The sequence below is a fragment of the Capra hircus genome, chromosome 24, assembly GCF_001704415.2.
Source record: "Capra hircus breed San Clemente chromosome 24, ASM170441v1, whole genome shotgun sequence".
NCBI lineage: Eukaryota > Metazoa > Chordata > Mammalia > Artiodactyla > Bovidae > Capra > Capra hircus.
In genome coordinates this window covers 59,454,755-59,476,781 of record NC_030831.1, presented here as the reverse complement: position 1 = coordinate 59,476,781, position 22,027 = coordinate 59,454,755, and the positions used below count along the sequence as shown (strand labels likewise).

The window sequence follows — 22,027 nt, the reverse complement described above, 5'->3', positions numbered from 1 at the left end:
GCAGTGATTTCAGTCCTGGAGCTGGACTCCCAGTCTGCACACTAATGACTCAGGCTAATCAACTGAACTTTACTATTTACCAGGAAATTTGGAACAAGAGAGACAGTCCAGAGGACCAGTTAAAATGTCCGCCAGGGAACAGGAACCATTTTCTTCGCATTTCTTTCTGGTATCACCTATTTGTTCCTGATAGAGCAAACATCCTGTCCAGCAACACGGAACTTCAACAACTGACACCTTCACTCTTGCTCACGTGTCTCACAGTCTCACGTTCCTCAGATTCAGAAGGACACTCACATGTTGGTATTTGCAGTGGCTGTCAACCATTCCCCTGCAAGTCCAATCACATCTAGCCCGCTGGAGAGCTGGTTAAAATAGCGAGGATGTCCTGGGAAAAAAAGACAAAATTGCACATGGGTCAAAGTGTAGACACAGGGCTGAAATGTGGTTAAATTTTATAGCAGTTTGTCAGCGAACAGGTGTTATGGATCAAGTACACGATTTCATTCAGTGAACATTCCTGAGCGATTATCCTATGCTGGGAGTGTTCTGGGTTTTAGGGCCCAGCGGTCATACAGGGTGGACATAGCTGCTACATGGGGGTCTCACTTACTATTGAAAGGAGGAGACATAATCAAATAATGACAAAAATGTATTTAAGTACAGTAAAAAGCAAAAACTATGAAGCAAAGGATCAGCATGTTATAAGACCATTTCTAAGGGGTCAGGAGTAGGAGAGGCAGTCTCCAGAGAAGGCTTTTGGAGGAAGTGATCTTTCAGAGAAGGTCTTAAGTCTATTTCCAAACAGTGGAGGAGGAGGAGCAGCTATAAGAAGCCACCAAAATGAGAAAGGCTCAAATACCAGAGTGAGGAACCCAGCTGAAGTAGAAAGACCGAGGGTGGGGTGTGGGAAGCTACCTCAGTGAACGGGGGAAAGATCACCTGGAAGATGAAATAATTTTCCTTCCAAAGCTGCTTATACGTTTTTGGGATGAAATATCAGGTCCCTAGAGATTATCATACTAAGCAAGAAACACCATGTGAGAGCTGGGCCATAAAGAAGACTGAGTGACAAAGAACTGACGCTTCCCAACTGTGGTGCCGGAGAAGGCTCGGAGAGGCCCTTGGACTGCAAGATCAAACCAGCCAATCTGAAAGGAAATCAGCCCTGATTATTCACTGGAAGAACTGATGCTGAAGCCGAGCCCCATTATTTTGGCTACCTGATGGCAAAGAGCCAACACGTTGGAAAAGACTGTGATGCTGGCAAACATTGAGGGCAGAAGGAGAAGGGGGCGGCAGAGGCTGAGATAGTTAGACAGCATCACCAACTCAGTGAACATGGACTTGAGCAAACTCCAGAAGACGATAGAGGACAGAGGAGCCTGGCGTGCTGCAGCCCATGGGGTCGCAGTCAGACACAACTTAGCGGCTGAGCAACAGATACGTGGAATCCAAAATACGACACAAATAAGCTTATCTACAAAACAGAAACAGAAGCACAAACACAGACAACAGACTTGTGATTGCCAAGGAGGAGGGGGTGGAGGGCAAACTGCTTTGGGAGTTTGGGGTTAGCAGATGGAAACTGTCACATGTAGGATGGATAAAGAGCAAGGTCCTAGTGTAGGGCACGGGATAGTCAACATCCTGTAAGAAACCAAAATGGAAAAGAATTCTTTAAAAATACAGGCAGCAAAAAAAGATAAATAATTTCAACTATAAAAATACCAGGTTCCTCTTATAATGATTTTTCAAATTTTTATATGAAGGACAATATTGCTTGTCAAATTGAACACTCCATATTCAACTCAGGTTAAATTAAGCTTCTCCTCCTTAGCCCCACAATGGATTGTTCTGTACACCGGCTTTACACTCTATCTTAAAGGTAACAAGTCTGATAGCTCTTTGTGAATCTGTTTTGCCTCTACAGTTTTGTTCAGATATCACTTGCTCCTGGAAATACCATTGTTTTAGGAGATTACGTTCAGTTACAATAATGTTATTTTAATCAGAAAACACTTTCCAAAATATAGGCTGTATATATAAATTACATATATATCTAATTTTAGCATCCTATATTTTATTGAAGTACAGAGATAATAAATCAAGCATCCAGTAATGAATATGATCAAATAAAGCAAAAAAATGAAAAAGGTAAATAAAAACTGTATGTTATTTGCCATTGGGATATATCCCTCCAAACCAAAATCATTTGGTTTACTTTCTCTGTTAATTAATAAACAATTCATATATGAAAATACCAATTTAAAATAAACTAGACAAATATTTTAAATAAAAATGAATGAAATTAGGGTATTTTTCAAACTTAAGGCTACTCATTCAGTCTCCAGTTTGGGCAAACAAACTTGAAAATTACCTGTTTTTACACCATATTTTAAGGTGTCTGTGCAATCAACCAGCAACTGCTCCAGAGATTCAGGATGGTCAGACAGTTCTAAGTCAAACCCATCCAAACCTTCAAGAAGCTGATGAGGATGATGAAAGTCCAATATTTTACTCTTAACATCAAAAGTTTTCTCAATGTAGTGCAGAAGAATATTTACCACTCGCAGCAGAAAACACTTTGTTAAATCTTCGCCCTCCTTGGATGGCAACAAATCTAGAGAAAAAAGAAATGAACAACAAGGTCAGTATCTAAAGAGTCAAAGAAACTCACTATCAGAATTTTAATCATAGAAAATTAAAGACATTTGAAGGCCACGCCAGATAGTAAATAAAGCAACATCTGTCCCAATCCTACAAATAATCTGCATTTGAAGTCCCACTTGTTGAATTGAATAACAATTGAATTGTTGAATCGAATAACAATTTTCACTAAAAAGCAAGCCAATTTAAATAAACGCCATGAAAGTAATTGGCCCTTTAAGCTCTACCAGGTGGTCCTTATTTGACTGTCTTCAAAAATGAGCTGGTAAGTCGTACTTTTAAAAGTCAGCTAAAGTGTACTTATAAAAGTTAGTCTATAGATCTTAAGAAAATCAAAATTGCTTCAATAATATGTATATAACAGAGTTTTATAAACTTTTTTGATTTTTTACTAAAAACATGAAACAACATTTGTTAACAGCATCCATACCTGAAGCATAAGCATTTGATAAATTAGTCATTAGATTCTCAGCAGGAGCTTCTTTTATCACGTCTTTGTCAGTTGATTGACAAGCATGAATGGACTTTTTTCTCATCTGTTTTTTATCTAAGTGGAGAAAGAAAATATTTATAATTATTAAAACATGCTAATAAGATGTATTACTGCAATCAAATCTGTAATCAAATGGATGCTTCGAAAAAAACTCATAACACTTGAAATTTTTATTTACATGTGATCTCTGGTGGAGCGGGATAAACTGGAGAGAAGCATGACCTCTACTGAAATTATGCAAGGGTCTTTAATCACCACACAGAGAGCAATGATACAACTGTTACACGCTAGCTTCGTGTCAGCTTAGCATAGAGGATTGATAATGTAATAATAAAGACCATTCATGAGAGTAAAGTGAAAGTGTTAGTCACTCAGCCATGTCTGACTCTTTGCGACCCCATGGACTGGAGTCCACTAGGAATTCTCCAGGCAAGAATCCTGGAGTGGATTGCCATTCCCTTCTCCAGGGGATCTTCCCAACCCAGGGACTGAACCCTGGTTTCCTACATGGCAACTTGATTCTTGACTGTCTGAACCACTAGGGAAGACCTGTCATCTTTCACTATAAATAACAATGCCTGCTAAGGGATAAGATCCTTGCATGGGTGTTGACATTTAAGTACATATAACCATATCTACTACATATTCAGAGTCCTAAGTGCTGTGCACACAATTTGATCCTCCAATATAGGTAACATATAGTAACCATCCAATATAGGTACATTTCCCCAGTATGTCGATAAACAGATTTAAAGAAGTTAAATAATAGTAATAAACCAACTCTTGTTGAGCACTTTTTATGGCCCAGGCACTGTTCTAAGTTCTTCACCTGTGTCATTCTATTCAATCCTCATAATACAGGCTTATGATATGGATACTGTTATTAACAAAAATAGCTTTATATATGGTTGGACTGGAATTTATAGACAAGTGTTTAAATCCAAAGATCAATACATTATCCTCTTTAAAAATTAATATTTGAAAATAATAAGTCTTATGGTCTTCTTCAATAAAATTGTTAAACCAAATATCCCGTCAAGCCAGCTATTTCATTGTTAATATCATTTCACGTCCTGAACAACATAGGAGAATAAAGAAAGTGCTAACTGTAATTTATAAAATCGATTGTTTGCCAATAGCTATATAGAAAAAACACGAAGTAATCAGAAAATGCCCTGGGGAAGGAAATGGGAACCCACTCCAGTATCCTTCCTGCGAAATCCCATGGACAGAGGAGCCTGGTGGGCTACGGTCCACGGGGTCACAAAAGAGTCAGACACAAGTCAGGGACTAAAAAACAACAGCAAGTCAGAAAAATGATGTATGGCTAAATTTTGTAGCTTCTATTTTGTAAGCTTAGTAGTATTGTTTCAAGTTCTACTGGATTTTTCTTGAAACAAAATAAGCTATTCCCCTATATAATCCAGATTGCATTTGTTAAGACTGCAGCAAGATTAATTTGGTTTAACTTTTAAGCATTGATACATTTATCAGTTTATAAAACATAAGCATTTTAAATGTTTATGTATAACGGACAAAAGTGTTTCAGTATAGCTTTCTCTGTAAGGAAAATCCTAATACATGAGAAAATTGCACATAAGAAAAGACAACATAGATTACAGAAATATGAGATACTTTTGCAGAGAATTCAGTATACTTAAAAACAGATTTTCATATTACATGGTGATCCAGTAGACATAAATTAATATTTTGTACAATTTTTTTTCTAGAGGAAAATTGCTTTTTTCCAAGTTTCAGTGCTATAGACAGTGAGTAATAATTGATAATAAATAAATTTTAAAGTACTAAAGCTTTAAATGCATCACTTCTTATAAATAGTGGAAACAAAAATCACAAGAAAAGTGAAATAAAAAAATTCTATCCATGAAAGAGTATTACAGAACATTTATTAAAAAGTTATGTAGCAACTAAAAGATTTGATATAGCAGAATAAGAATTATACTCCATTAATAGTTCAACTATGCATTGGCTCTACAACCTGAAATTAAATTAATATTTAATAACAAAATGCTTGCTTTAAATGCATAAGATGAAGATTGCTAATATGTTCTGTCAAAATATGTTAATAACTAATAATCATAGAAAATAAACAAGACTTGAGAGTCTGAACTTTTAATTTTCACTTTTTCTCACAAAATTTCAACTTACTTGCCAGGCTATATCCACACTCCTCGAGGTCCATGAAAAAATAATATCTACTTTAAGAGAATTCCTGCACCCAGAGCACACTTTGATGTAATGAAAAGAACTTGACTATTAAAGATGAGTAACTGCTATAATTTATAAGGGACCCTTTCAAGGTCCTTTTTTTCTTTTTCCTTTTTTGATGGCATAGAAATTTGGAGCAATTCCATTACTTGTAAAAACAGGCCGCAATACAATGCTCCTGTTTGTTTAGAGAATTTACTGAGAAAGAATTGTATGTAAGGGTTAGCTGCTCAGTCATGTCCAACTCTTTGCAACCCCATGGACTGTAGCCCACCAGGCTCCTCTGTTCATGGGATGCTCCTGGCAAGAATACTGGAGTGGGTTGCCATTTTCTTCTCCAGGAAATCTTCTCAACCAAGGGATCAAACCTGGGTCTGCTTTGCAGGTGAATTCTTTACTATTCGAGTTACCAGGGAAGTTATAATTGTATGTATCGTGTTTAAACATCACTTGCTTTTTAAAAGTATGATTTACTGGGAAAAAAAATGAATTTCAATTTCCCTTTAACAATTACAACTTTTATCTATAGATCGACATATATGTTAGGTATATTAATATTCTAGGGTACAAACAAAAATAATGCATGGGCATATTAATAGTATAATTCAAATGTTTGTAACAGGAATTATTTTCTACTTTTGGATTGAAAATTCTAAAATAATCCAAAAATACATGATGATGGTCATTTCTGAGCCCCATTTCCAGGTGAACCTTTTCTCAAGAGTTTGTCAACTAGTCCCTTGGAATTTACAACTATTAAATAACGTGCTGGTCAACATTGCTATTTTTTAAAATTAAGCACCTTTTGAGCTAATGAAAGAACATGAAAAGATGGGTGGCTCACAAAACAAAGGGGCCTGGAAATATGTTAGCTTCTCTCCTCCGCGTTTCGGGTCCGACTCTCTGCGACCCTGTGGACTGTTGCCTACCAGGCTCCTCCCTCCACGGGATTCTCCAGGCAAGAGTACCCGAGTGGGTTGCCATTTCCTTCTCCAGGATAAAAAGATTCAGTGATGTCTAATTCACTCTGATAATGATAGGGGGGGAAAAATGAGGGTTGTCAAAAGCCATTGACAAATTCCAACCTAATCTGGACCCATTATTACAATCTTTTCCTCATCAAGGAGTTCACTAGAGCCTCTAACAAATAAACAAAAGACACATTGGATGATTTGAAAACCATTTTCTCTGCGTGTTTCTTGCTCCTTTCATTGCTTGCAGGAGAACTGACTGATGACTGGGAAGTGACATAGAAGCGGGAGAATGGAAAACAGAAGCTCCCCGGAGTCCCGAGTCCGTAGCCGCATCCACCCGGCCGTGCTAAGCCGCTTCCGTCGCGTCCAGCTCCGTGCGACCCCATGGATGGAGCCCACCCGGCTCCTCTGTCCGTGGGACTCCCCAGGCAAGAAGATGCAGTGGGGTGCCATTTCCTCCTCCAGGGGATCTTCCGGGCCAGGGATCGAACCCCGGTCTCCAGCACTGGCAGGCGGGTTCTTCACCGCTTGTGTCTCTACATCCACTAGGGAAGATGATCTCATTATCTTCATTCGAAGGTCGGCTCTGCTCTTGACTCCTGGACCCCCGCTCATTTCTGTTCATAAACCCGGTTCTGTCCCTGCCCTGCTTGCACTGTGAGAACCCCCTCCCGTGCACAGTTCATCCCACAAAGTCCCCTAGCTTCCTCCTCCTCACCCGCTCCTTCCCCACACACTGACCGCGGGCACTCTGTGCTCTGAAGGACTCGGACAATCCCGGTTCTGAGCAAACGGGTCTCCCCCACAGAGTAATCTCTGTCGCTCTATTTCTTCCCCTTCACGTCCTCACAATGAGACCTTTATGTCTAAACACACAGCTGACCCTCCCCAGTCCAAGGGGAAATTAATGTTGCTGTCTTTTTCACTTGATTCTAATTTTATGCATTTGTAAAACATATATAAATTGAAATGAAAACTCAATAATTTTTATCTACAAAGCATGTCCAAGATTTCTTGTATTATATTACACTATATTAGATAGGACTTCCAGAGGAAATGGGGATAATACTCTTAAAAAACAGTCACTCAAGGTTAAACCTATAGCTTTTTTCCTATTGGACACTTACTGTATTAATACAGTGCTAAATATATTTCATATATTGACTCCTCATAGAACTTCAGTGATTTAGATATTATTACTGTTGTGTTCTGTTTCACATCTTTCTTTACTTCAGCCCTCCCAGCAATAAAGTGGGCACCATAGTAATACCTACTCATGAGCTTTCAATATAAAAAGAGATGATGCTTTTGAAGTGTTTATAGCAAACTATGAATTCTTTTTCCTGACAGTCTTGACAGATAGAAAAAAAAAACAATCAAAAATGATTTTGATAATGCCATTGCCTGGACCAAAAACTTCTAATGATGATATCTACTATAAACTCCTTAAGTTGACACTTTTCTTGCCTTCCCTCCTACCACTCACCTACAGAAACCTTTTGCATCTCAGAAATAGCTCCCTCACTCTCTCCTATTAACTCCACCTCTTCTTACTTCCTTGCACTTTGTATAGAGCAACTTCATATATTTTAAATGACTTCTCTCCTTCTTTCTCCTAATTAGAAGCCCATGGATCACACCTTTACTGAGTACTTATGTGCCAAGCACTCTTGTAAGAGAGATTCACATTAATCCATTTATTTCTCCCTGCAACCTTATAAAACGCTATTTACTTCCCTCATTTTACAGATGAAGCACCTAAAGCACAGAGAAGTCAAGCTATTTCCCAGAAATCACACAGCTAGTAAGTGGCAAACCCAGGATTCGAACTCGATCATTCTCATTGTAGAGTCCACTCTCTTAATCCTTCCTCTTGTCATAGCTTAGTAACTCCATAAATATTTGCATATTTCCACCACTGAACTGAAGTGATCTTTATTTCCCTCTGAATTATCAGAGCAACGTGTTTTCAATTTTTGTACAGCTCCTTTGGCAGTTTAAGGCATTTGTTAGAAGTTCTATCTTGGTGTTGGAGGGGAGGTACAAAAAGTACAATCAAATCCACCCTCAAGGAAGTTACAATTTAGCAGAAAAGAAGAATAACAGACAGGACAAAAGTCTACATATTTTAATGACATGAAAAATGCCACACTTATAATAAAATTATAATCAATTAGAGTAGTGACCTGGGATGGGACGCTCCATGAATGTGCCACCAAGTTGCTCTGAGAGAATTAACAGATGACTAACAGTCTGAAAGGCCATCTGCAGCTCTCTGAAGAGGGTGTGTGTGAGCTGAAATCTGAACCGAGTGACATTTAACGAGGTGATGAGACAGGAAAATCACATCCAAGAAAATTTTTAAAATGCACAGTATCTTGAGGTGCTAATTGAGGAAATAAGGAAAAATAAGTGTATGTGATATCCCAGGAAACCAGCGGGGAGAAGTTATCAACAGGGGAAGTGGGAAAGACCCATAAATGTGTTTGGCATTTAGCGGACAAAACCACACAGGATCTGGGCCGTGGAATGACGTGATCGTGGTTTCCTTATGGTTGTAGAAACAATTGTGAAGGGATTGTGGTTGAAAGTAGTCAGTCTCTTGGTAAAACTTAGAGCAAGAGTTTGTTTTTTTTTAATCGTCTGTGAGACTGGTGGAGATGCTAGAAGCAGGAGCGTAGGCTCTCCGACAAATTCTTCAAAATGAATCCCAATTAAAGGCATGAAATTGAGTGATGATGGCACTATGTAATACAAATATCTAAAATGGGCTATAGGCTTATGGAGGGAGAAAATTTCTTTCAGTTTGGAAATATATTAAGAATGGTAAATCTTATACGCTTCGAACTTTTAGTATACTCTGCATGCGGGCTTAGTTGTGTCCGACTCTTTGGGACCCCATGGACAGTATCCCATCAGGCTCCCCGTCCATGGAATTTTCCAGGCAAGAATACTGGAGAAGGTTGCCTTTTCCTGCTCCAGGGGATCATCCCAACCCAGGGATCAAACCCACGTTTCTTTCGTCCCCTGCGTTGGTAGGCGGATTCTTTACCACTGAGCCATCTGGGAAGCTCCGGGCTTTAGTATATGGCAGGCTCTAGTCGAAGCCCTTCAGAGGCATTCATTCATTCAACCCTCTCAACAAATCTAGGAAGTAGTTTATTAGTTAAAACAGTGTATGGCTGCCTTAACAAAAACAAAAATAAGAGTGATTTAAACCGATAATTTTATTTTCTCTTTTACGAAGAAGTCTAAACTGGGTGGAAGGTGTTCAGAGTTCTGCTCCATGAGTTCATCCAAAGACCTGAGTTCTTGTCTTCCATGGCACCGCCATTCCCTTCATCTGTGCTATCCATTTTATATGGTACTTAAAAGTAAAAGAAAAAAATGCTCAGAAAAATAGCATATTCAAAAATTTTAAAAACAGGTGAATTAACTTTAATAATATTTTTAAGTTTTATCATTTCAAGCATGAACTGCTTCTCAATGAAGATGTTAGATTTCATTTGAAATACTTAGTCTGTATTTAGATCTCATGCAATTTTCAATTAAAAAATAAATGAACATATATAAATTGTTTCAAAGATACTTCAAACTTTCCAATAACTAAATTGAGTATGAGTTTTTATATTTAAATTAACTATAAGGAAGTAAAGTTTGAAATTTATCTCTTCAACTACACTAGCTACATTTCAAGTACTCAAAAGCCACACGTGGCCACTCACCACTGAACTGGCAGCACCAGTCAAGATTGCTTCTTTCACCTTTTTATCCACAAAGCTAGCTTATTAGCCTTGTGCCTGAATTCTAGACCAAGGAATGGGGGGGAAGGAGATGAAAGAAATTAGGCTACTGTTTAAAGTGAGTTAGAACTTACGTACATCCCATTGGCCAGATCTTAGTTCCACGGTCAGAGACAGCCGCCCTGGTCACACAGAACCGCTGGGAGGCTAGGTTAGAAACCATAGTCACCTTCTAAACAAACTTTTTCTTTGGTAACACTTTGTGCATAGGGTAAGGAGGAGGAGAACGGGGGAAGGAAGGTTTTCCATTTCTAAAACAAAGAGAAGAGGGATACTAGGGAAAATTAACAGGCTATGCCATGCGCAGATACTAGTGTAGAACTTTCTTTAGATAAGTAATGGGAAACACAAAATGATCACACGCCTTGCGCACATTTATAGTTTTTAACGAGTAGAGTTGGAAAAAGAATGATATCTGGACCATGATAGAAGGCTGTTTGTAATTTCAATATATTGTTAAAAAAAATAACGTGTGGGTCATTGCCATTTAATGTTTTATTATTTTTTTTAACTTTGCCTGTGTTGATATTCTATCCCTTACACTGCATAAACTTTGAAGACAGAAAAAAATATTTGAGTATTTTTTTCTGTCTTCAGAAAATCATTTAATTATTTTCGTATCTATATGATGCTTAGTCATACTACAAAGTCCAAAGAAGAATTGTCACTGCTTTCACTGGAAATATTTATTAGCCTTTCTTTCCATATAATGTCTGATTATCTGGGTTCAAATAGAAAGATACGTTTGAAGACAGAGTAAATAATTAAGACTGTGGAATAGAAAGATACAAATAACACCCAGGAGACATATTGATGTGTGTTTACTTTGTAAGGTTTGACTTCATTTGTTTTCATTAGTCACTGATTTCTTCTGGGAGAATTTGTTTTTGTCTTTGAGAAACGATTTTAACAATACCATGAGGCACAATGTTCTGAATATACAAAGGACAGAGAGAACAGCTCTTGCTTTATGGAACAATCTGGTCCTTACAATTATGTGATTCTTTCATCTTACATTTCACTTTAGTTTTCCGATCCGCACTTGCAAACCTACTGTTTACACACTGTAAGGAGAAAAGATTATAATCATTCAATATACTTGAACCAATATTTTTCTTTGTACTTTTTGTGTCTAGACTATAGGACGTCTTTCTTTTATCAGCTTGCTTTGTAAAGCAGAAGAAGAGCTTTTTTTGTTTTGCTTTGTTTTTTGTAGCAAAGCAAAACAAATGCCATTCCCATTATTCAGATATATAATTCTAACAAAATACCAACAGTATAGAAACTATTTTCCAGAAAACTTAGGGAGTTTGCCCCCTACAAAGTATAACTAACAACTTTCAGAACAGAGATTCAACCCCAGACCAAAACGCAGATCTTCCAACTTTAATCTCTTCATTTTATTAAAACAACATAGCACACCATTTCCCATTTCTTTCCACCTAGTGATTTTTTAAAATCCAGCCTATTGTGTTTTCAGTATTTTATATTGGGTTCAGTTGGTGTGTGTTTTCACTTCAGCATAAAATATGAATATGTAAAGTAATACTGATGCTTGGCTTTGCAGATTCCTGACTTACCCCCTTCTTCAGGGTGCCTTCCCAACCTAGGGATTAAGGCCGGGTGTCCTGCACTGCAGGCAGACTCGTTGCCATCTGAGCCACCAGGTCAGCCCCTCACCGGGGGAAGTGAACGGCCATTTCATGTTGCTACTTCCTATTTGTTAACACACGCACTTTATGTTTCTTTTCTCAGAAGCTCCCACATTTTCTCAAAGCCTACATTTTGAAGCATGATTTTAGAATGCGGACTAATAGCAACAAATAATTCCAAGCTGAATTCCGCAGAGTTCAGTGTAACCTGGCCTGAACCACATCTGTAGCATCTGCGCTAAATGAATGACAGCAGCTTCAGGGAACAAAGGCAAATCTCAGGTTACCCCGGTCACGGAAGCCGGAAACAGCCAAGTGTTAATAATATCCAGTTTGCTACAAATAGTTGTTACGATGAGCTTTAGATTGGTTTTGGGAAATAGAATTATTTTTTATAAAAAACCATGTTATTTCTGTTAATATATAATACATTGCATGCAGATTCTTTACCATCTGAGCCACTAGTGAAGTGCAATATATATAACAGATTTGCAATTTTTGTGTTTAAATAAACTGATAAATATTTTAAATATACTAATTTAATTTGGAATATTTCTAGTAGAACCAGATTATTAGATATAACCCACATAAAGCAAATTCTTTGAGGTTTTCACTAATTTTTTAAGACTGTATGTAAAGGGATCCTGAGACCAAAAAGTTATCAAGTGCTGTGTTTGTAAACTTCAGTGTAGATACAAAATTGTTCTGAAATACACAGCAGGGTTTCAAATGGTATTGTCTTATTGAAAAGGAGGCAATAAGTTATTTTTTTTCCTCATGAAGATGTATTATTCATTTTTTAATGATGTACAGGTATGACAACTACACCTAGTGTTTGCATTTGAATCTCAAATGATCATTACTGAATACAAAGAGGAAAAAAATAACCTCTGGGTATCACGAAATAAACCAGTAACACAAATTGGCTCATGAATATTTATTTGTGCATTATTTCTTCTATGGATAAAACAAATGAATAAACTCATAAATATCCCCTGAATTATTTATCTATGCATCTTTTTGTAGAAGATGCTTGGTACAAAAATTTTTCTCCTTATATAAATGACATTTGAATAGTTTTAAAAAATCCTCTGCCATTATAATCACTGGATACCACTGTGCTAATAAAAAGCAAAGATGAAAGACAGAAATTTGCATAACTGAACACTGTTTGAAAATGAGATATTAGCTTGATTCTTGTTTACACATTAGAAAGCTTTAAAACTGTCCGAGATAGCCATGATTAACCAGAAAAGAGCAGAGGAAAATACATTTATCTCTCATCTTTCTAGTCTGCAGTAGGAATGAGGATAGAGCTCTATTTATCTATTAACTGTCATTCACTTAGTCTACAGCGTGAACTATATATACAAGATGAGAGGACTTCAGTCACTTGAGTTAATTAATTATTAAATGTATTTGTTTTGCTGTTAACTCAATTTTGCATGTCTTCCCCAAATTCCCTTTATTATTTGAAAAGTCCTACTTATTCTTACAGGACTCACTTATTCTTTCTCAACAGCATAAGATGAAATAGTTTTCTGTTTCCTCATTATTGATACAGAATGTTTTTTCAGTATTCTGGGATTTTACCTTAGGGTGTTGATTATCTTGCAATGTAATTATTTGCGTTTATGCGTTCTGCTTCATTGACTACATTATCAGTTTCTTGAAGTAACTACTATTGTGTCTTTCTCACCCTTGTCTATATTGATGTGCAAAACTGGAAACTTAGTAGATGGCTATTTTGTGTTAATGAAGTGAATTAAACAACCTCAGAAAATTCTATCAGCTCAGTCCGAATCACCTAGTGTGAGGACCAAAAATTAAATTTTAACCAAGGAAATAAAGCATCAAGAATACCATCATTATATTTTATATTATTATTGAATAAGAATTTAAGAACACGTCATATCTTACCATGAAAGAAGAAATATAAAATGCATGTTTTTAAGTCTTGGAATAAATGCAAAATATAGACATAGAACTGAGGCATCTGTGACACCAAGGTTCCATTTTTGGGAGTCACTTTAAATCATATCTTTGTCTCATTTTCTTCTAAGTTGCCAGCAAGATTTCAAAAGTTTCCTAACTGAATTTATTCTCTGTAATGATATTTCTTTCTTTTTTCTTCTCATTTTTTAAATTATGAAGGTATGATAACACATTTACAGGAGATTTGGAAAATTCAGAACAAAGTAACATTAATTAAATTTTATTCAACGCTTAAAAACCACAGTAAAGTGAGTATTATGTTAGTTCATTGATTTCTTAAAAGGACATTTATTGACTATAATGTGTCTGTAGGGGAGGAAAACATGTTTTTCTTTCCAGAAAACTCTAGGTTCTTGGCTGAGACTCGCCTGTAATAAAGACATATTCAGTTCAGTTCAGTTCAGTCACTCAGTCGTGTCCGACTCTTTGTGACCCCATGAACCGCACCACGCCAGGCCTCCCTGTCAAAACAATAATAAGTTTAATAACTTGTTTACCTTCTGCATACATAAGATTTAGCAAGGAAAACCTTTGTAACTCCCAAAATGGCCCAAGCTCCCACCTTAAATACCATTTTCAGCTAAAGATAAAAGAATACGTTGGAAGTCTGAGGGGAGACCCGCTGTGGGAGGTTGTCGGGAACAAGAAGACTAAGGCTGTTGTGCAGATTCGCACCAGTGCCTTCTCCACTGATGAGAATTTCTAGAGATGTGTGCACGTGGGCATGCTCAGTCGTGTCTGACTCTCTGCAACCCCATGGACCGCAGCCTGCCAGGCTCCTATGTCCATGGACTTTCCCAGGCAAGAATACTGGAGTGGGTATCCATTTCCTACTCCAGGGGATCTGACCCAGGGATTGAACCCAGGCTTCCTGCTTTGGCAGGCAGATCCTTCACCACTGAGCCCCCAGGGAAGCCCCCTGGCTGCATACTTGGTGTAATTTACTATAAACCAATACAATTGAAGATGCTTGTTTACAAATGTCACTTAATCATCCAACATATACTTTTTCAATATTATGTAGTTTCCCAACAATTTCCCTTTTCTGCTATGCTTAATTCTTCAAAACTGAATTATCTTAAGGACTTCTTTAATCTTAAATGGCCACATAAAGATTAGTTATTTCTTTCTGGAGAAAAATCATGGGGGAAAGACCTTCCCTGTTCAGAGCAGATGTGAACTATGTTTAAGCACTTACACACTTCTCTGTGTGTCTTTGGATTATTCCCTTTGTCTGGAATACATTCTTTTTTCCATACCTAGCCAATTTATACTTCAAAGTCAGTTCTAATCTTATTTATGAAGATTCCTTACTTCTTAGAGTACTACTAACAGCTTACTCCTCCCAAGAAAGCTATGAACCTCTGCTGCTGCTGCTAAGTCGCTTCAGTCGTGTCCGGCTCTGTGTGACCCCATGGACAGCCGCCCACCAGGCTCCCCTGTCCATAGGATTCTCCAGGCAAGAATACTGGAATGGTCTGCCATTTCCTTCTCCAATATGAACCGCTACAATTGTGTAATTGGTTGAGCCATGGCAACCAGTAAGTTCGAACCGAGTCGTATCTTTGACTCGACTGTGGCCTTTTCAGTGTTGGCGATAGTGCTGGCTTCATTCCCTATCTCCGGGCTCCGCCATATGCCTAGGACTTAGTACATGTTCAATTAAGACTTTTCAAATGAACAAAAATATCATTTCAGCCTCAGAACTGGATCAGAACTGGATTGCTTCCCTTCAAATAAGCTGTGAGGAGGATCCCTACATCATCCTCTTTTTACTGAATTTTACCTGGCTTTCTCCATCCATCCCAAAACAGATTTTCCATCTGCTCATACTGGTCCCCATAAAGCAAATGTGAATGAGTCCAGCTGATGAATCCAAATTCTAAATTTGAACCCAAATTCTAACTTTTAAAATTAACACTGAGACTCAAAACTTACTCCACTCTGAGGTTCAGGTTCCACTTAAGTTCATCTCAGCAGGATCCTTGCATCCATGGAAGGCTGAAGGAAATGTAGCTGAGAAAGAAATCTGAAAAAGCGTGAGGAATATGAGTGGAACTCTTTGAGGTAAAGACTGGATGAGCACACTGCTGCTGCTGCTGCTGCTGCTGCTAAGTCACCACCTCAGTCGTGTCCGACTCTGTGCAACCCCAGAGATGGCAGCCCCCCAGGGTCCCCCATCCCTGGGATTCTCCAGGCAAGAACACTGGGGTGGGTTGCCATTTCCTTCTCTAATGCATGAAAGTGAAAGTGAAGTCTCTCAGTCATGTCCGACCCTCAGCAACCCCAGGGACTGCAGCCTTCCAGGCTCCTCTGTCCATGGGATTTTCCAGGCAAGAGTACTGGAGTGGGGTGCCATTGCCTTCTCCCTGGGTGAGCATAACCACGTACAATTCATTTAATTCCATTTTCTAAATCATCAAATAACCTATTTCTTTGTAATCAGGGACAGATGGAGCAGGAGTGAAACTGCAAAATCAGGAGATTGCAGGAAGCCTCACATTTCATGAGAGACATTTGTAGGTTTACATTACACCAGCAACAGTGGTCGGCAAGCAGTGGGGGTGGTCAAAGTGACGAACCATCAGTGGGGTTTTCGTATCACGTGACACACTAGCTGTGCTTTTGGAAAATAAATTTTATTTTAAAGAATACACTACTTGACCTAAATGCCTAATAAATTCATAGCTTAGTTTTCTTGTTTTAAAGGTATGAATTTTAACAGACTTTAATAATTGTACAGTACTAACTTACAAGTAAGGAGCTGAAAAACAGTTTAAACTACATGAAGCAGACTTAAAATAGACATTTACAACCCAGCCATAATTATGTCACTCTCTTTAGCTCTCATTTTATTTACTTTGATGCTCTTGCAGGGGAGATTTATTCCCCCACCCCACAACCACCATTGTTTTCTGTTCCAGAGATTTCTTAAAAAATTATTTTTCTGCCTTCCACTTGTAGGTGCCCTCTGCAATCTCTCATCCTTTGCAACGAACAATTTTCATTAGTAGTCATGGATGTTTAAACCCTCAGTTCTGCTCCTTCAAAATAAGTATTATATTCTCAAATCCAAGGGCACTGTCTTTCAAAACATCATAAGATAGTAAGCAAATATGCTTTGTACTGTAAATAAGCCATACCTGGTATAAAGGAGGTACTGGGTGATTGTATTAACCTCTATGAAAGAACAAACAGCTTTCTTATATAGAGAGTTTAATGATGTTTGGAGATGATAAAACACTGATGGATTTAGCTAATAATAAAAGTTAGGAAAAGCAAAATCCCATAGATTTTATTTTTCAAGTGAATCAACACTAAATCATGAGAGCTTCAAGTTCTCAACGCTTGCTTCACTACCTTCCCATTAACGACTTCCTGTCTTTAGTCCCTTCCCAGCTGGCAGAGGCCCCACGGTTCATTACTGCAGTCTCCTGCCAATATTCTCAACATCTTGCTTTATTGTTTTGTAGCCTCTTTCCCACCCAGCAAATCTTCCTCAAAATTTCAGCCCAGCTCCTCTGCCATATTTCTTCCTGCGATGATAAAAGCCATCGAGCCCAGCGCCTGTGCACGCTGAGAGCAGCTGCACCTCTGGTTTTCAGTTTCTGTTGCCGTAAAGATCCCTCCTCTGTGGCCAAGCCTCACCTGCATATTTTTCCATCCTATCCCCCACAGGGACTTCACTCCCTCTTGGTTCCCTTCTCTCTCCTCTGACTTCGACTCCTTCCCCTTTACAGGAAACAAAGCTCCAACAGAAGGCTTGGGGGTGGGGTCGTGTCCCCACAAATCCCATATGTTGACGTCTCACCCCCAGTACCTTAGAATGCGACTGCATTTGGAAATAGGGTCTTTAAATAGCTGATTGAGTTAAACGGGGTTATTAGGATGGATCCTAATCCAATATACCTCGTGCTGTTATAGGAAAAAGAAATCAGGTCACGGAAATACACAGAGGAAAGAACAAATAAGACAGAGAAAGACAGCCACCTACAAAGCCAAGAAAACAGAGCAGACTCAGAAGAAACCAGTCTTACTGACATCTTAATCTCAAGACGTCTAGCCTCTAGAATCGGAGAAGGCAATGGCAGCCCACTCCAGTACTCTTTTGCCTGGAAAATCCCATGGAAGGAGGAGCCTGGTAGGCTGCAGTCCATGGGGTCGAGAAGAATCAGGCACGACTGAGCAACTTCACTTTCACTTTTCACTTTCATGCATTAGAGAAGGAAATGGCAACCCACTCCAGTGTTCTTGCCTGGAGAATCCCAGGGACGGGGGAGCCTGGTGGGCTGCCGTAGAGTCAGACACGACTGCAGTGACTTAGCAGCAGCAGCAGCAGCAGCAGCCTCTAGAACTGAGAGAAAATAAGTTCCTGTTGTTTAAGCTACTCAACCTATGGCAATTTGTTATGGATGCCCTAATGAACTAATACAGATTTCATTCGTCCTTATAGAAAGTCAAAACTTTTCCAACTTCAAAACTTCCTCTATTTGTGAACCCATATGATTCACTTTTATCATACAGTTTTTTTCTTCCTCTTGAGCATCAGGCTTCCTCACTTGCGGGCCATTTTACCTGTGTTTCCTCCACTTTTAGCAATTATTCAATTCGTTACCATTTGCATTCTACCTCGCAGGTATTGAAACTTTTTTCCTTTCCTGTCTCTAAATTTTAATCCTGATGACCACTTTCTCCTTTCTCAAATGTTTCCTTAACTTGTTTTTTATAATATCATACTATGTTGCTTTTCTCTCCACCTCTTCCTGATGATCACACCATCTTCAGCTCTACTGGGCTCCTGTTTCTCTTTGATATTTGTTTATTTAGAGTTCAAGCCATGACTTTCTTCAATTCTTATTTTACTTACCATGCTCATCATTTCAAAGTTCTAGTTCAAGTTGCCGGGCTTTAAACTCATTGGAAGCATAAACTAATACTCTAAAGTGGCATATTTGAGCCAGGACTCATTTTCTGTCCTTCCTGGCCTTTCTCCTGTTCCTGTGAATGCAGCATTGTATAGTCGCTTTCCCAGATGAGGAATGTGTCGGCCCTCACTCCTTCTTCTCCCCAACATCTCCCGTGAAATAGTTAAGTACTTTTGGCTTTACTTCTTCAGGAGTTCTATATTTTTATACTTCTCTTACATCTGTACTATCTTGATTCCCTAACTTCCACTCTTGACAGACACTGCATTTATAAAGTCATCAGTTTGAAGCATTAATATGACTTTAAAGTTATCCTACCTAAAATCTTTCAGTGGTACAAAGGCCCAAATTACTTAGTATGATATATAAAGTCCTTTCTGGTCCTGTCTGTGCCACCAAGTTTAACACTTCTCTTTCCGCAGCCTTCATAGTCTGTTTTCAAGGGGACTCTTACCCCCCAGGGGGTAAGATGATTAACACAATTCCATGTTCTTTGATCTGGTCCATTTAAAATGTAATCCCTTTAGCCCATCCTTCTCCCTAACCCTTTGCTTAGCTAATTGGTATTCATCCTTCTGGTCGTAAATTACACGTGTTCATTTTCCATAACTTCCCAGAGCATACAAAACTGAATTAGGTTCGCTTCCTATGCAATTCCTTGGCATTTTATGCTAACATATTTCGGTATTTAGACAGGTAAGCAGTCACTGACTGCTCATTGTCAGTCGTCTTTCAGTTCACATCCATTTCCGGACTTCTTAAGAGACAATAAATATCTATTAAATGAAATAATATGTCAATGTTTGAGTTTAGAGGATATTTCTTAAGCAAGACTGATACAGTTTGTAAAAAAAAAAATTTTTTTCAACATCTCCCTACTGTGTTCCACACAGCATGGAGCTTGGCATATTATAAATTTTTAAGGACAATGTGAACTTGATAAAAACAAAGAAACCCTAATAAATATAACTATTTTTAAATTAGCTTCCCTGCTTCTATATTAACAATGATATATGTTGTTAGGGAATACCTGACAAAATATTTTGGAAGAAAATTGTTGAGATTTAGCAATGACATTTCTTAAACACGCCACTCTGGTGTCCCATTAATAATACCCCAGACACCACCTTGTGTTCTTGTCCTCTGCTGCGACTTTGTCAGTCTTATATTTGTGTCTCCTAACATGTCACTGTAGATATAATAAATAGCAACAAGTCTCTCACATGACTTCAAAAATCCATTTTTCTTAAGTAGAGGCATGTTCATACAACTAGGCTCTTTATGATGGGTAAAGAAAATTGCTAACTTTCAATCTTAACATGAATTCAAAGAGCTAGGGTGTGTCCATGACATCCATGAGAAAATGTTTTACAAAACAATGTGTGTCTTCCAATAAAAGAAAAAGAAATGTATTTACTTAGCTAAAAGCATGTTATAAAAATAAAATTCACAGCAAAAATAAATACGATAAGGTGCGGCAGCAGTAGATTCCAGACTTTGAAGGAGTGAATGAGGACAGAATGATAGTCAGCGGCCAAAACCAGTCAACAAAGAAGCAGCAGGAAATGCTAAGTATTTGCAAAGCTGTTTACATACATGAGCGATTGAAACTACAGAGACTGACGGGTGTTTGCAAAACCTTTGAGATGCAGTCAAGTTTCTCGTTGGTGAGATTGGTTCAGTGATAATTGCTAAAATCTCAGAAAATCACACAAAATTGTGAATATCAAACTAAATAATGGGTGGATGCTCTTAAAAAAAAGAAAAAACCAAGTGCAAGAAACAAACACTGTCTACTATGGGCCAGGATAAAAGGCTTAATTATGGGAGTAAGGGAGAAAAACATCTGCTGCTGCTGCTGCTAAGTCACATCAGTTGTGTCCAACTCTGTGTGACCCCATAGACGGTGGCCCACGAGGCTCCCATCCCTGGGACTCTCCAGGCAAGAACACTGGAGTGGGTTGCCATTTCCTTCTCCAATGCATGAAAGTGAAAAGTGAAAATGAAGTTGCTCAGTCATGTCCAACTCTTAGCGACCCCATGGCCTGCAGCCTTCCAGGCTCCTCTGTCCATGGGATTTTCCAGGCAAGAGTACTGGAGTGGGGTGCCATTGCCTTCTCTGGAAAAACATCTTCTAGATTTTTCTAAAAGTGCTCAGGCACTTTGACTTGGAAAACTGAACTATAATCGAATAATTTGAAATCAATCGTCAGAATAGAATAGATAGTAGATGGAAACTGTTACATACAGAATAACTGGACAAGATCCTACCTACGGTACAGGGAACTGTATTCCCTAGCCTGGGATAAACCATAATAGAAAAGAAAAGAATGTTATGCATGTGTGTAAGTCACTGAGCCACTTTGCTGTACAGCAGAAATTAACACAGCATTGTAAATTAACTCTATTTTATTAAAAAAATACAAACTATGACAGACAGAAAAGAGCCAGACGTGAAGCAGCATGGGAGCATGGAGAGAGAAAGGCCAGCTCTGCTGGAGAGTTGGGAGGTTTCGGAAGGAAATGTAGTTTTCACTAGATGTGTAAGTTAAATTGTAAAGGAGGGTAGAAGAGCATCTCAAGCCAATGGAACTGTGATCTGAACACAGACGGCTGAAGGCCTCAGTTATGAATATGCACCACAGCGTGTTGAGTGCATTGACCTAAAGTTGGGGAAGCAGGGATGCAGATCGGAGCTATCTGTGTTCACCCAGCTCCGAGGCAGTCCTCGCCTGGGTCGTGTGCGTGTGCGTGTGCGTGTGCGTGTGCGTATGCGTGTGCGTGTGCTGAGTCCCTTCAGTGGTATCCGACTCCTTGCAGCCCTACGGACTGTAGGCCTCCAAGCTCCTCTGCCCGTGGGATTCTCCAGGCAAGAACACTGGAGTGGGGTGCCATGCCCTCCTCCAGGGGGTCTTCCCGACGCAGGGATTGGACCCACGTCTCTTATGCCTCCTGTACTGGCAGGCGGGTTCTCTACCACCAGCGCCACCTGGGAGCCCCGGGTCTTGTGAGTCCTGCCTGTGATACAGCTCCTGCCACTCCCTATGGACCGGAGGATGGGAAAATGTAGGATGCTGGTCCCAGATAACTGTTAGTTGCTCAGTCATGTCTGACTCTGCGACCCCATGGACTGTGGCCCGCCAGGCTCCTCTGTCCATGGGATTCTCCAGGCAAGAACACTGAAGTGGATGGCCATTCCCTTCTGCAAGGGATCTTCCTGACCCAAAGATCAAACCCAGGTCCCTTGCATTGCAGAAAGCTTCTTTACCATCTAAGCCGTCAGGGA

The 22,027-nt window shown here is 39.0% G+C and overlaps 1 protein-coding gene across 1 annotated transcript in view; it reads right to left on the bottom strand.

Moving 5' to 3' along the window:
• LOC102176752 (glutamate decarboxylase 1-like) overlaps positions 1-22,027 on the bottom strand; it is a 69,381-nt gene that overhangs the window by 21,525 nt on the left and 25,829 nt on the right. The window contains exons 2-3 of the mRNA XM_013974462.2: positions 2,381-2,637; positions 298-388 (exon numbers count right to left, since the gene is read on the bottom strand). Coding sequence (XP_013829916.2) covers positions 298-388; positions 2,381-2,637 — 348 coding nt within the window. The remainder of the gene's footprint in view (positions 1-297; positions 389-2,380; positions 2,638-22,027) is intronic.